The following is a 16,006-nucleotide window of genomic DNA, read 5'->3' as shown; positions in this document are numbered from 1 at the left end:
GCGTTGTTCGGTGGATAGGCTCCGAAGCATACCCAAGATGGTCCTATTGGCCCGCTCGCACTGTCCGTTGCCCTGGGGTGGTATGCCGTGGTCTGGACCTTCTTACAGCCGTAGGTGGAGCACAACTCATGGAACAGCTGAGAGTTGAAAGCGGGCCCTTGGTCGGTCAACACTCTGTCTGGATACCCGTACGGCTTCACAAAGTGCTTCCAGAACAGTTCGGCCGTTGTCTTGGCTGTCAGGTCGCGAACTGGTACCACCACCAGGAATTTGGTATAGTGATCAGTCATTGTCAAGGCATAAGTGTGTCCACTTGAGCTGGGCTCCAGTTTTATGTGGTCAAGGGCCACCAATTCGAGGGGATAGGTGCTCTTGATGGGGTGTAAGGGGTCCTTTTCGCTGGCCTCTGGATGTCGTTTGAGACTACAAGGCACACACTTCTGGCACCACCGCTCGATGTCTTCCCGCATGCCGATCCAGAAGAACCTGGTCCTTAAGACTGCTTCGGTCTTTTGCGTGCCGAAGTGGCCGGAGGCATCGTGGTATGCTTTGAGTAATCTACTGGCCTGTTGCCGTGGGACGATCACTTGCGTGGTGGTCTGGTGAGTTCCTGGGTGGAGACTAACTCGTACAAGTAGGCCCTGCCGTTTCTGTAGCCGGCCTCGGTGTCTTAATAGCTTCACCAGTTCAGGGTCTGCTGCCTGTCTCTGTTCTTTAGTCAGGCCACAGCGTCGTCGAAGGAGACGGGAGAGGTCTTGAAGCACCGGGCTCTTCTGCTGAACTTCAACCCAGTCTACCTCAGGCGTCCCAAAGGTGGGGGCGGTATCGGTTTGATTGGCGGCAACCAGCAAGGGTTCGGAATAGACCATAGTTCTCCTCTCGGCCTGGAAGAGCGGAGCTTCCAGTTCTTCGGCAACTTCTCCACTCTCTTCGGCTACGTCTTCCACAGGGAGGCGGGATAGGGCGTCTGCGTTCCCGTTTTCTTTGCCACTTCGGTAGGACACTGTATATCGAAAGTTGGCGAGGCGTGAGACCCAGCGTTGCTCCATGGCCCCTAGCTGAGCGGTGGTCAGATGAGCCAGAGGGTTATTGTCCGTCATGATGACGAAGGGTGTTGCGGCGAGGTAATTCTTAAACTTTTCAGTGACGGCCCAGATCAGGGCAAGCAACTCGAGTCTGAAGGTGCTGTAATTCTCGCAGTTGCGCTCGGTCTTGCGGAGTCCCCTGCTGGCATACGCGATCACCCTTTCCTTCCCGTCCTGTATCTGGGACAGGACCGCTCCCAGTCCTCTGTGGCTCGCGTCTGTGTATACTTGAAAAGGCTTCTCGTAGTCGGGATAAGCCAACAAAGGGGTATTCGTCAACGAGGCTTTTAACTGCTCAAATGCCTGCTGTTGCTCGGGCCCCCAATCGACCGGGGCAGACCCCTTTCTCTCTTGCCCAGACTTTCCTCTCAACAGTTCGTGGAGTGGAGCGGAGATGCCGGCGAAGCCCTCTACGAATCGGCGGTAGTAGCCGGCGAAGCCGAGGAAGCTCCTCACCTCCCTCACTGAGCGGGGTACTGGCCAGTCTTGGACGACCTGGATCTTATCGGGGTCTGGTCTCACGCCCTCTGCACCGACGATATGTCCCAGGTAGGCTACTTCAGGCTTGAGAAGGTGACACTTTGCGGGTTTTAGCTTCAACCCAGACTTGGCTAGCAGCCGGAATACCTCTTCTAGGTGCTGGAGATGCTCTTCGTAGGTCCTTGAGAATATGATAAAATCGTCTAGGTACAACAATATCATTTCGAAGTTGTGGTGGCCCAGACAATGCTCCATCAGCCGTTGGAACGTGGCGGGCGCATTGCACAATCCGAAGGGCATCCTCTCGAATTCGAAGAGTCCCATCGGCGTCGTGAACGCGGTCTTCTGCATATCTTCGGGGGCCATCGGGACTACCAGTACCCACTCATGAGGTCCAACGTGGAGAAGAAGGCCGCGGTCTTCAACGCTGTTAGCGACTACTCTATGCGGGGCAGTGGATAGGCGTCTTTATGGGTCACCGCGTTGAGCTTGCGATAGTCAACGCAAAACCGTAGACTGCCGTCTTTCTTTTTCACGATGACTATCGGAGAGGCCCACGGGCTATGGCTTTCTCTTACGACTCCCGCTTCCTTCATCTCGTCAATCATCTTCCTCACCGGCTGGTACATTGCGGGAGGGATAGGCCGATGCCTCTCCTTGATGGGAGGGTTGGTCCCTGTCGAGATGTAGTGGCACACATCCTTCGCTCTTCCAAAATTGGACGGGCTTTGGCTAAACGCCACCGCATTCCTCCTGACGATCTCGAGGACGCCTTGGCGTTCTGGGTCGGTGGTGTCGGGGCCTCCTATTTTGATGTCTTCCCACCACACTTCCTCACCACACCCAGCTGGTGGGCTCTCCTCGTTTCCCTCGCCGTCCGTCACAGAGGTCACGTTATGCCCAACCACGTCCTGGAAGTCGACCTGGAAGATTCGGGCGACTGGGCAATGTTGATGGAGCTTGATCGGGTAATTGTGAGGATTGACAATTCGGACCGGTACCCTACCGTCCTGGACTCGAGCCAACGTTCTGGCCACAGCAAACGGTGGGTGGCCGTCATGTTCATAAGGTTCCAGGATGGCATCGTATGCTCCTCCTCCTGGGCCAATCCTGGCCTTACACCAGATGATGTGTTCCGAATTAGGCAGGAGCAGGATCGGTCGTCGGTCTGCGACCCGAGCTTTGCCGACTTCGCCTCGGTCGTCTGTGAACCTCCGTTGTCCTTCAAGAACCCGCATCGTCCGCTGCATCGTCTTCTTCTCTCTAGGGCCAGCTGTCCTCATCCCTTTCTTCAGGGCCTCGACCATCTCTTCTGGACAGTGTTTGAGGATATTCATCCCCAGGATCATCGGGGGCAGGTGTCCACAATGGGCGGTCGTGACTAGGCAGCCTTGTCTCTGTAGGGTGGTTTTGCCTATCTTGACATCTGTCTCCCAGTAGCCTTGATAGTCGATGGGTTGACCATTACTTGCCAACAGGTGGAGCCACGTGGTGGGGGGTGCGACAATGTTCTCTCTGGGCCAGTGGCGGTCAAATTCCTCCAGCTTGATAGTTGAAACTTGAGAGCCAGTGTCCAGTAGCGCCTCCATTGTCACCCCATCGATCTCAACACTGATGTGGGGGCACTTCCCTACGAAGCGAGGCCACCAGTCTTCTTTCGGGGGACCTAGTAGCGGGTCTCCTCCCGAGGGTCGGTCCTCCTCCTCGGGGTCTCCCCGTTTAAATCGCCCTGAGGGCAGTTTCTCTCAACGTGGCCGCTTTGGTTACATCTCCGGCAGATTGGTCTGCCTTCGTCGTCGAACCGGTCGGTCGATCGTCTTCCCGATTCTCTGGGCGTACTCCACCGCGGTCTTCCTCCTCCTCTTTCTCTTCGCGGGCGCCACTCATTTTGTCTAGCTTCGCTCTGCTCCAGCCTTTGCCCCATTCTGGCCATGTTTAGAGTCAATTCTGTGAGCTTGCTATTTATAGCGGACAATGGATCTGGGCCTGCCGGCGATTGTGCTTCCTGAAGTACTGTTCTCTTCTTCGCACTACCAGGTCCCTGGTGTCTGGCTTCCCAGTGGTCCTCCGCCTCTTCTTCTCCCCCCGTAGCTCCTTCTTCCGGCTCTTCATTCTGGTTTTTTTCTAACACCTGTAGTGCTGATTCTTTGAGTTCCTCGAAGGTGCAGCCTTGTTCTTGTCGCTTTATCATTCGGAGTTGGGCGCGGGTGGTCTCTTCTCTCGCCCCTTCTACGAAGAGGTCTATCAGCATTTCGTCCGCCAGTTGCACTTCTCTTGGGTCTGCGGCTTGGACTGCCTTCATGGCTTCGTATAATGCCAGTGCGAAATCACGCAGTGATTCTCCTTGTTTCTGCTTCCTGGCATATAACCTGCTCTTCAGCATTGGCACGGTTTTGGCATCGAAGATCTTTGCCAGTTTTTTCAAGATCTTGTCCGCCGTCTCTCTGTCGCCTTTTGACCATGATTTTACTTCTCTCAGGGCGGACCCTCTCAGTTGTGCCATCAGTATCTCTTTGCTTTGTTCTTCGTTCAGTTGGTATAGGTTGAACGTCGAGTTCATGCGGTCCTTGAATGCCTTGAAAGTGCTTGTGCCTTTCGTCCGCGTGTCTCCCGAGAATGTGAGGAGCCACGTGGCCCCGAAGTAGTAGGGCATCATGATCTGTGCCGCCGCTGCTTTTGGCGGTTCTTTGTCTTCCGGTAGTGGTGGGAGACGTCTGCGGGGTGATGGTATTGGGGTTCCGTCTTCCGACATTTTCCGGTCCTGTTCGTGGACGCCAAACTTAGATGTGGTACACCGGAAAAGACGGCCAGTAACCCTTTACCTTGACCTTGGGAGTCTTGAGCGCGACGTGTCCTTTCGGCCTGAGCCTCAGCCAAGACAGAAATGAGACTAAAATAGCGGTTCAAAGGTATTTATTAACAACAACGATAATACCTGAGTGGATAACCAGCGGGTTCACCCACAATAGTAATCAGAGTGGCAAAGTACAATTTTTGTCAGAGGCGAGGTTATAGAACCAGGCACAAATAACGATCTAATCAGTTCCCTAGTCAATTAACACATCTAAGGCAGGTAATGCTAGATCAATACATTACTGTGATGGCAAAATATGACAATAACAGGTTATAACAAATTACTGCAGCACATCAATCAAAATAACATTTAGGATTACACATTAAGACTATACTGTAAACACGGTCACGTGACTGGGTACCCAGATACTTATACTAAACTGTCTTGGCGACAGCACCTATGCATAGGGGTTTAAGGTCCGTTGGAGGCCTCGGGTAATCCTGTGCAAGGTTTAAGACACGTGAGGTAACAGTCCTTCAAGGGGGCGAAGGGGACAACCTTAAAGGGGCAGAATTCCGGAACAGAGGGAATAATTCCTATGGCAAGGCAGTTCCTAGTTGTGCCACAAGATGGCGCTGTAAGCTTAATAGTCTCCTGAGCTGGAACCACAACCAACTTTCTAGCAAGTTTACTCCACAGTGCAGGGGCTGTCAACAAAGGTGCATTGGGGTCTCACTGTAGGGTCGGCTTGTCCACAAGTTTATCAAGAGAGTCTCTCCTGGTACCCCAATGGACTATGGGGATACGCTCAGTGAGCTCTTTGCATAAGGCTGTGACCTGAAGGGAGCAATCCTTTGCCTCCTGGGGCTTTTACTATCTCGGGGTTCCCAAGGGCCTGGTAGAGGGGGTCCTTTGGGGGGCCCTCAGTGGAGTGCTGGCTGCAGGGGAGGGTCAGGATGCAGGTGTATGGCACTTACAATTCTGGTGCGGCGCCTGCCGTTCCCGATCACTGCTGGGCTCTTGTGGGTGCAAGGGGGTTCCCCCTGGGGCCTCCTGCACAATCGGTGCTGCTGTACAGGGCCCCGGGGCGTCCCGCCAGTTACTGCAGCTGCTGCGGTGGGATCAGCGCCGGGCCTCGGGTGACTGTGCGGCTGGGCTTGGGCGGCAGTGACTCTCTCCTTCGGCGGCTGCTGGTGCTCTGTGCCGGGTCTCCCTGTCTCTCCCCGCTGGCTGGTCTCCGTCGGCGGTGCAGGAGACGCTGCCTGATGACGCGGCGGGTGCTGCTGCGGCTGGTCACTAGTGCTGCTGCCGCTCACCTCGCCGGGGATCTTCTCCTTCACGCGCCTGGTCTCTCTCGCTGCGACGCTGGGATCCTTCTCAGTTGGGGTCTTCTTCCACGCCACACGCTGCTGGATCTCCTTCCGTCCCAGGTACCAGCCGCGCAACGCTCTCTCCTCCGTTGCCAGCCTACACTCCTCCTCCCTCTCTTCGCGCTCAAAACGTTCCACCAATCACAGGGCATCTCTGTTCGCGCTCTCCTCGCCCTGCAGGGTTAACCCCTTCCAGGTCCAGTTTCACGTGGGCTGCACAGCTTGGTTGCCTAGCAACCCTTTGGTGGGGCATGGTATGTTTACTGGGCAAATGGGAAATGGCACCCTCAGTCCTGGTACTAGCAGGGGCACCCTCCAGAGTCTGGGGTGTCACATCTGCATTATTTTTACACTGCAATTTAGATTTCAGTTTCAACACACCCCACCCAAATGTTACTCTCTCTGCACATGTCACATCTGCCACACCTGCAGTGCACATGGTTTTGCCCATTTTCCAAACAAATTTGTACTGCAATCAGATCTGAATAAGGGCCAATATCTTCTTTGTACTTTTCATATAATATTTGTTATCAAAACTCTGTTTTATACTAGAGTATGACAGAAAAGGCTCTGCCTCACCTCACTGCACATCACTGTGGCTGCTGTGGCACCTCCATGTTGCACTTTGTCAGATAATTCATGTGGTGTGTGTTGTTTTTCAAACTGCAACTCATGAGATGAACGGGCCATCTGGCAAAAGGGCCGATAACTGGATGGGCCAGTCTGACCACACATAGAGGCAATGTTGGCAGATCATCGCAAGATTCTGACTCTCCTCTCGGCTGCCCACCTGCCCTCTCTTCATCCAACCCACGCGCAATATACAGGTCATACCATGAGGCAAGATTCCCTAGACTCGTGGCACACCTGCATTCTCCCCTTGTTGTGCAGGCACCAGTGGTGGAACTTGTACATACGTACATATCATAACACTACATGCATACCATATCACTACGTGCATACCATATCACTACGTGCATACCATATCACTACGTGCATACCATAACACTACATGCATACCATATCACTACGTGCATACCATAACACTACATGCATACCATATAACTACGTGCATACCATAACACTACATGCATACCATATAACTACATGCATACCATAACACTACATGCATATCATATCATTACATGCATACCATATCTCTACGTGCATATCATAACACTACATGCATACCATATCACTACATGCATACCATATCACTACATGCATACCACAACACTACATGCATACCATATCACTACGTGCATACCATAACACTACATGCATACCATATCTCTACGTGCATTCCATAACACTACATGCATACCATATAACTACATGCATACCATATCACTATATGCATACCATAACACTACATGCATACCATATCACTACGTGCATACCATATCACTACGTGCATACCATAACACTACATGCATACCATATAACTACGTACATATCATAACACTACATGCATACCATATCACTACGTGCATACCATATCACTACGTGCATACCATATCACTACGTGCATACCATAACACTACATGCATACCATATCACTACGTGCATACCATATCACTACGTGCATACCATAACACTACATGCATACCATATCACTACGTGCATACCATAACACTACATGCATACCATATAACTACGTGCATACCATAACACTACATGCATACCATATAACTACATGCATACCATAACACTACATGCATATCATATCATTACATGCATACCATATCTCTACGTGCATATCATAACACTACATGCATACCATATCACTACATGCATACTATATCACTACATGCATACCACAACACTACATGCATACCATATCACTACGTGCATACCATAACACTACATGCATACCATATCACTACGTGCATTCCATAACACTACATGCATACCATATAACTACATGCATACCATAACACTGCATGCATATCATATCATTACATGCATACCATATCTCTATGTCCATATCATAACACTACATGCATACCATATGAGGCGTACCTACATATTCATGGGCCCCATAGCAAAAGTTTGTATGGGCCCCCTATTTAGTAGCTGATGGTGATAAATGTATGTAAAACATATTACTTAGACTGCAAAGATGGGCCCCCTTCAGCTCTGGGCCCCATAGCAGCTGCACCCGTCCCCTTGCACCTATGGTAGTTACGCCCTTGCATATCACCACGTGCATACCATAACACTACATGCATATCATATCATTTCATGCATACCATATCTCTACGTGCATATCATGACACTACATGCATACCATATCTCTACGTGCATATCATGACACTACATGCATACGTTAATACTACATGCATACCATATAGCTACGTGCATATCATAACACTACATGCATACCATAACACTACATGCATACGGTAACACTACATGCATACGGTAACTTATCACTACGTGCATATACTAACACTACATGCATACCATAACACTACATGCATACCATAACACTACATGCATACCATAACACTACATGCATACCCTAACACTACATATATACCTTATCACGACATGCATATCCTAACAATACATGCATACCATATCACTATGTGCATAACATATGACTAGCTACAGTACATCCATGCCTTATCAATACATGCATACCATAACAATACATGCATACATACCATAACAATACATGCATAACAAAACACTACATACTTATGCAGAAATGGAACAGTACTCACTGAATAGTATACTGTAGTCAGCAGTAAGTCATAATAATGCATATGTCGCAGTACTTCAGTGTTGAAGAACACACGTTATCATGTTAATGCTTTTTTAACAAATGTATTTTTTACACTGAAACATAACGTATCCCACAGAACTGCCTTCCTTGCCCTGTCTAGTTACGGCAGCACACAAGATAATCATTTTCCACTTTCACACTGGAATCTGTTATTAAAAACAAAGCTATCACATTAAAATTACACTTACCGTGAACTTTAAAAGCCTGTAATATACAAACGCCAATGGCAGCCCAGAGAACGAAGAACTCCATTGGAGAGCAGCTACATATATATCAGTGCAGCTAGATGGTTGTCAAATAAAGTGTGAAGCTCTCTCTTATTGCAAACTTTGTCCAAACAATAGCGGGAAGGAAGTCGGTGGGTAGAAGATGCACTTTTTTTTCCCTGAGAGTTATCAGATTCGTTCACTGCAGGACAGGATGGGAGACAGACTTAGCAACGTAAAAAGCTACTTAATAATATGACATAAGTCAAGTGCTGGGATTTTTAAGTGCAACACTTTCACTGAAGGAGGAGGTAGTTGGAGGTGTTATGGTATATTAAGCAGTTATAGAAATAATTCTGAAAAGTTGCATTTAATGATGCATGCACATAGGTTTATTTCACATTTCTTTGTGGGGAGGGATCAAATCGGATCCCTCCCAGCATCCTTCAAAGAGGGTGCTTCACTAGACTTATGCGCAGTTAGGACCATGGGTCATACACCCAGAAGATTCACAGTGGATATGGTGTCTTTCGGTTTCAAATTTTCATATATGGATAATGGCAGTAATATTTCCACACAGCTGGTACCATATAGCATTGGCGAACACAGGGAGGAGCATCCAGTTGCCCAGAAACCTCCCTCTTCTCAAGCTCTGCATGGGCTTAATCATGAAAAAATAGCAGTAGATGCAATATATGGCCCAAAACAGATTTTGGGCATACCAATTTCAGTCAGTTCCTACTGTCATCTAATGGGTCACACAGGGCCTTATTCTATTTCACTCTTTCTGACAAAATCCTTCTTAAGGAGCCCATACACGGTCCGTTGTGTATGGCTCCGTTCTGTACTATGCGATGCGCGCTCCCGCGCATCACATAGTACGGTACAAAGAGTATGTGCTGCACATACTTTTTGTACTAGGTACACATCGGATCTGATCGCAGTGCATGCACATTGCATGCACTAGGGATGCGATCAGATCCGATGTGTACTTTTAAAGTACAGAACGGACCGAAAAAACGGACCGTGTATGGGGGGCATTAGATGGACTAAACAATGTGCACTGCAGGGGGGCAGATGTAAAATGTGCAGAGATAATTAGATTTAGGTGAGTTATTTTGTTTCTGTGCAGGGAAAATACTGACTGCTTTATTTTTACACTGCAATATAGATCTCACTTTGAAGTAAAACCCCACCCAAATCTAATTCTCTCTGCACAAGTAACATCTGCCCCACCTGCAGTGCACATGGTTTTGTCCATCTAAGAAGGATTTTGTCAGAAAGAGTGAACTAAAATAACCCCCTGTGAGCCCAAATGAGTTCCTCCACCTCTCCAGGACCACTATAAGATTCTCGGGTTCCGTTTAATCCGGAGTTACTCAGTTCTCAAAGCAGGATCTTATTGGCTATCCAAAACATGTGATAGCCGATAGCCAATAAGATCCCGCTTTGAGAATCGGGTAAAACTGAACCCGCACATCTCTACTTTAAGCACTGATTACATGTCATTTTTGGGGTGAAAAAATGCTTTGTAATTAAATCACATTTTGTAAGTTTTCTACATTATATAACTTAAAAAAAAAATACTAAAATCATATATTTGACACCTTTGAAAAGGTACTTTCCTTATACTCACTAACCGCCTTCTATATGATTCTGCTAACGAAGATGTCCCTTTTTGGGGTCTAGGAAGATCACTTTCCCAGTTCATTTTTTAGACAAAATTTGCAAGAGTAGTGCAAATTGTAATTCAAAGTTTAACTCCTTTTGCAAACTCTAACTTAATTGAATTCCCTTATTAGTGTGCACATTGGCTACTTGATACAATAACGGTCTCCACTAGAATTAATTTATGAGTTAATTCACTGTATAATGCAAAAGTAAGATAGATCTCGGTGAGTTTCTCGATTTCCTGAAATCACCATGAATTTACTTCAATTTGAGAGTGCATTTTTAGGGGAGTTGCCTGTTGTGCAGGGGGGTGCACCCCTTAAAATTTGCACCAGCTCCAAGCTGTTTAGCTGTCTGTCTGAGAGGGCTTTCATTATATCAGTAATTGGCGCCATTTTGTGCCTGTAAGGGACATGTGATGAGGAAAATGGCTAGAGAGGCACTGACTAGTACCAGAGCCAGATATACACACAATATATGTACCCAAGTGTTTATGTGGACATTAAACAAAGGTGCAGCAGTACTACTGGAAATTTGGTGGTTTCAGATCAGAAATGTGCATTAAACCAAGGCGGGAGGGCACTGCCTCACCTGTCATGGACTTTTACGCCAGAGATTTGACTATAAAAATGGCTAGTATAAAACAAATAAGATATTTACAGTACAATATCTTCTTTGTACTTTTCATATAATATTTGTAATCAAAACTCTGTTTTATACTAGAGTATGACAGGAAAGGCTCTGCCTCACCTCACCGCACATTAGTGTGGCAGCTCTATGTTGCACTTTGTCAGATAATTCATGTGGTGTGTGTTGCTTTTCAAACTGCAACTCATGAGATGTTGAGTTGCTGAACGGGGCCGTCTGGGCCGATAACTGGATGGGCCAGTCTGACACAGATAGGCAATGTTGGCTGAGAGGAGATTCTGACTCTCCTCTCGGCCGCCCACCTGCCCTCTCTTTATCCAACCCACCAATATAGAGGTCATACCGTGAGACAAGGTTCCCTAGACTCGTGGCAAACCTGCATTCTCCCCTTGTTGTGCAGGCACCAGTGGTGGAACTTGTGAGTGGTTGGCCCAGGTGCAAAAATATAATTTGGGCCCCCTCCTCCATTCCAACCCAAGTTTAGAATATGCATTGGGCCCCTTAGTTCTCAGGGGCCCTAGTGCAACGCACCTGCTGCACCAATAGTAGTTCAGACTCTGGAAGGCACAGTGAGATGCCAGGGACCAGTCCGTCCCTGGAGTAAGTTGCAAATATATTCCATGTAACATTCACATTTCTTGTTTTCTTATTGCTTACAGACTCCTCTGCTGTATTTGGTAGCACAATGTTTATTACACCATTGATAATTAGTTACATCTGGCTATTTAAAAAAATAAAATAAAATACTTATTAAAAGAAGTGATGCAGGAAGTTGCTTAGTGTAGCAGGCGGTTGCTGACCTGCTTTAAGGAGTCAGCGATGGGTGAGTTGCCACTCAAAGGCGCCATGGGAGATGGCAGGAGCTGGATGCTGCAGCAGCTTCTCTGTACTCGGCCACCCCCATAGCTATGTAGGTAGGACTCTGTCTATCAATGATAATTGGCATGGCAGCGGTGTATCTATGTACTCAGAACCCCTCCTCCTGTGTGCACCTCAGATCGTAGACCCATTAGACGTGCAAATGTGCCATCCTCCACTTCACAAGTGTTAAGAGGTATTGTAAATGTATTGTGACCCCTTTGCATTATAGCACGGTTATATAGAGTAATAGAAGGAGACATAGGGAGAGGGTATATGGGGTAATAGGAGGAGATATAGGGAGAGGGTATATGGGGTAATAGGAGGAGATATAGGGAGAGGGTATATGGGGTAATAGGAGGAGATATAGGGGGAGGGTATATGGGGTAATAGGAGGAGATATAGGGGGAGGGTATATGGGGTAATAGGAGGAGATATAGGGAGAGGGTATATGGGGTAATAGGAGGAGATATAGGGAGAGGGTATATGGGGTAATAGGAGGAGATATAGGGAGATGGGGTAATAGGAGGAGATATAGGGAGAGGGTATATGGGGTAATAGGAGGAGATATAGGGAGAGGGTATGTGGGGTAATAGGAGGAGATATAGGGAGAGAGTATATGGGGTAATAGGAGGAGATATAGGGAGATGGGGTAATAGGAGGAGATATAGGGAGAGGGTATATGGGGTAATAGGAGGAGATATAGGGAGAGGGTATGTGGGGTAATAGGAGGAGATATAAGGAGAGGGTATATGGGGTAATAGGAGATATAGGGAGAGGGTATATGGGGTAATAGGAGGAGATATAGGGAGAGGGTATATGGGGTAATAGGAGGAGATATAGGGAGAGGGTATATGGGGTAATAGGAGGAGATATAGGGAGAGGGTATATGGGGTAATAGGATGAGATATAGGGAGAGAGTATATGGGGTAATAGGAGGAGATATAGGGAGAGGGTATATGGGGTAATAGGAGGAGATATAGGGAGAGGGTATATGGGGTAATAGGAGGAGATATAGGGAGAGGGTATATGGGGTAATAGGAGGAGATATAGGGAGAGGGTATATGGGGTAATAGGAGGAGATATAGGGAGATGGGGTAATAGGAGGAGATATAGGGAGAGGGTATATGGGGTAATAGGAGGAGATATAGGGAGAGGGTATGTGGGGTAATAGGAGGAGATATAAGGAGAGGGTATATGGGGTAATAGGAGATATAGGGAGAGGGTATATGGGGTAATAGGAGGAGATATAGGGAGAGGGTATATGGGGTAATAGGAGGAGATATAGGGAGAGGGTATATGGGGTAATAGGAGGAGATATAGGGAGAGGGTATATGGGGTAATAGGATGAGATATAGGGAGAGAGTATATGGGGTAATAGGAGGAGATATAGGGAGAGGGTATATGGGGTAATAGGAGGAGATATAGGGAGAGGGTATATGGGGTAATAGGAGGAGATATAGGGAGAGGGTATATGGGGTAATAGGAGGAGATATAGGGAGAGGGTATATGGGGTAATAGGAGGAGATATAGGGAGAAGGTATATGGGGTAATAGGAGGAGATATAGGGGGAGGGTATATGGGGTAATAGGAGGAGATATAGGGAAAGGGTATATGGGGTAATAGGAGGAGATATAGGGAGAGGGTATAAGGGGTAATAGGAGGAGATATAGGCAGAGGGTATATGGGGTAATAGGAGGAGATATAGGGGGAGGTATGTGGGGTAATAGGAGGAGATATAGGGAGAGGGTATATGGGGTAATAGGAGGAGATATAGGGAGAGGTTATATGGGGTAATAGGAGGAGGTATATGCAGAGGGTATATGGGGTAATAGGAGGAGATATAGGGAGAGGGTATATGGGGTAATAGGAGGAGATATAGGGAGAGGGTATATGGGGTCAGTGGCGAAAATACAGAGGGCAGAGCTGCTATGGGGCCAGCAGCTGTGGGGGCCTTTAACTTGGGAGCCGCCCATGGCCGCCGTCATTGCTTAGGAAGGGGGGGGGGGGATGCCGAGGCACAGTGCCGGGCAGGTGGGGGGAAGCTGTATGTCGATGATGCGAATGGAGCATTCCTGCTTGGATTAGAGGAGCAGCCAGCCTTGCCACCCCATAGTGGCTGACTGCTGTGAAGACAGTGACAGTGAGGGTCTGCGTGGTAGTAGACAGTCCTGCTGGCTGCTTCTCTCTGGTTAGCTGTGCTACATGTTACAGCAGCAGCAATATTATTATTCTGAAATAACAAGTTTAAAATGTTTTGTTTACTGTAGCTTTCTTTTAAAATATGTGCTTCTCTGTATGAACTATACAAACGTAAGGTTTACTACAATGCTGCTTGCTGCGCCAGGCTGTGGCTATTCACAGGTGATGATCACACATTCCTGCTCAATATGCCGCATCACAGCAAACATTAACACAGCTACATTCACTGGCCTAACGTTAGTCCTGCAGACCCCACAGCGGCTTGGGGTAGCCAGCACCGGCAGGGTCTGCGAGAAGCACTGCTGTCAGGATGATGCTGCACCACATGCAGTCTGTCTTAGCAGCAGACACATAACTGGGGCTTGCTGGGCCATGCGAGTCCGCCCCATGGCATCGGCGTTCTGTGAGCAGTCAGAATGCTGGCATTGTTTTTCTGAACTCCAACATACTGACAGCCAGGATGCTGACTGTATCACGGATTCAGTATTGAATCCCGGCGGTCGGGATCCCGGCGTTCAGAATCCCGACGCCGGAATCCCGACAGCCGAAATGCCGACAAGGGGGGGACGTGGATCGCTCCCCTTGCGGGCTCGCTGCGCTCGCCACGCAGCGGGCCCGGTGCCTCGCTACGCTCGGCACGCTATTTTATTCTCCCTCCAGGGGTGTCGTGGACACCCCAGGAGGGAGAAAGTGTCAGCATTTCGGCGGTCGGGATTCCGGCGTCGGGATTCTGAACGCCGGGATCCCGACCGCCGGGATCCCGACCACCGGGATCTTAACTGCATCCCCTGTATCCCATATATAACAGGCATTATGTTGTGCGTGGCACATTGTGTAATGGGCATTGCTTCATGTGGTATAATTTGCAAGGGGCATTATGGTATGTCGCATAATGTGTAATGGGCATTATGGTATGTTGCATAATGTGTAATGGGCATTGCAGTGTGTCGCATAATTTGTATTGGGCATTGCGGGGTGGGGGTGGGGGCATTATAAATTTTGCAATGGGGCCCACAAAGTTCTAGTTACCCCCCTGTATGGGGTAAGGGGGGGAGATATAGGGAGAGGCTATATGGAGTAATAGGAGGAGATACTGTATAGCGAGAGGAAATAAGAAGTAAGAGTTCTAGTAACGGGACATACAAGAAGTAATGGTACGAACTCTATGGAGAATTGGAAGGAAGCAGAGTGTAAGAAGCTGAGCCCTGTGTGTATAGGACAGGAATGTTACCTTGAAGCAGGAACACATTACATGCAGCAGTTTCCTCCTCTCCATGTCTCCTGTAATCGCAGCATGGAATACTTGCTAGTTGTTGTTTTCCGCCCAGCATCCAGCGTTCCCAGCAGTGGGTTATTTTCAAACACTCCCCATGTGAACCTTTTAAAGTGGAATCATTTTTATCTGCTCCTCAGATGACCGAATAAAATCAGTATTTATTCCACGCTGTATATAGAAGTGAATTCACCTCCCAGACTCTCCTGCAATGATGGATTTTGTCGGCAAAATAAAGTATGTAGAATAAGAGTTACACTCTCCTATAGTGCCATGCACCAGTGCAGATTAGGTGCAGCTTTCAATACAAACCCATGAAAATGCAAAAGTTGATCGTAGACAAAATGAACAAGGTTATGGCCCCATACGGGTGCGGATCGTATTGTCGACCCGACTAAGGTCGACAGTCATTAGGTCAACACCGTTGGGTCGACAGGGTTCTAGGTCGACATGTGTGAAGGTCGACAGATGTCTAGGTCGACATGGGTTAGGTCGACAGGTCGCGAGGTCGACGGGTTTTTTCACAGTTTTTTTACCCGAATGTCGACAAAGTCGACATGGACACAGTTGGAAGGCAACCGCAGCCCCTCGCATCGCTCGCTTCACTCGCCATGCTTCGGGCACACTA

The 16,006-nt window shown here is 48.2% G+C and overlaps 1 protein-coding gene across 1 annotated transcript in view; it reads right to left on the bottom strand.

The window, feature by feature from the left end:
• LOC146075653 (intercellular adhesion molecule 5-like) overlaps positions 1 to 15,493 on the bottom strand; it is a 60,103-nt gene extending 44,610 nt beyond the window's left edge. The window contains exons 1-2 of the mRNA XM_083185083.1: positions 15,337 to 15,493; positions 8,709 to 8,928 (exon numbers count right to left, since the gene is read on the bottom strand). Of these exons, the coding sequence (XP_083041209.1) occupies positions 8,709 to 8,772 (64 nt within the window). The 5' untranslated portion in view covers positions 8,773 to 8,928; positions 15,337 to 15,493. The remainder of the gene's footprint in view (positions 1 to 8,708; positions 8,929 to 15,336) is intronic.
• Positions 15,494 to 16,006: the final 513 nt, after the last annotated feature.

This window comes from Crinia signifera, chromosome 4 (assembly GCF_055691185.1).
Source record: "Crinia signifera chromosome 4, ASM5569118v1, whole genome shotgun sequence".
Lineage (NCBI taxonomy): Eukaryota > Metazoa > Chordata > Amphibia > Anura > Myobatrachidae > Crinia > Crinia signifera.
The sequence above is the reverse complement of the archived record's forward strand: the minus strand, read 5'-3'. Positions and strand labels throughout refer to the sequence as shown.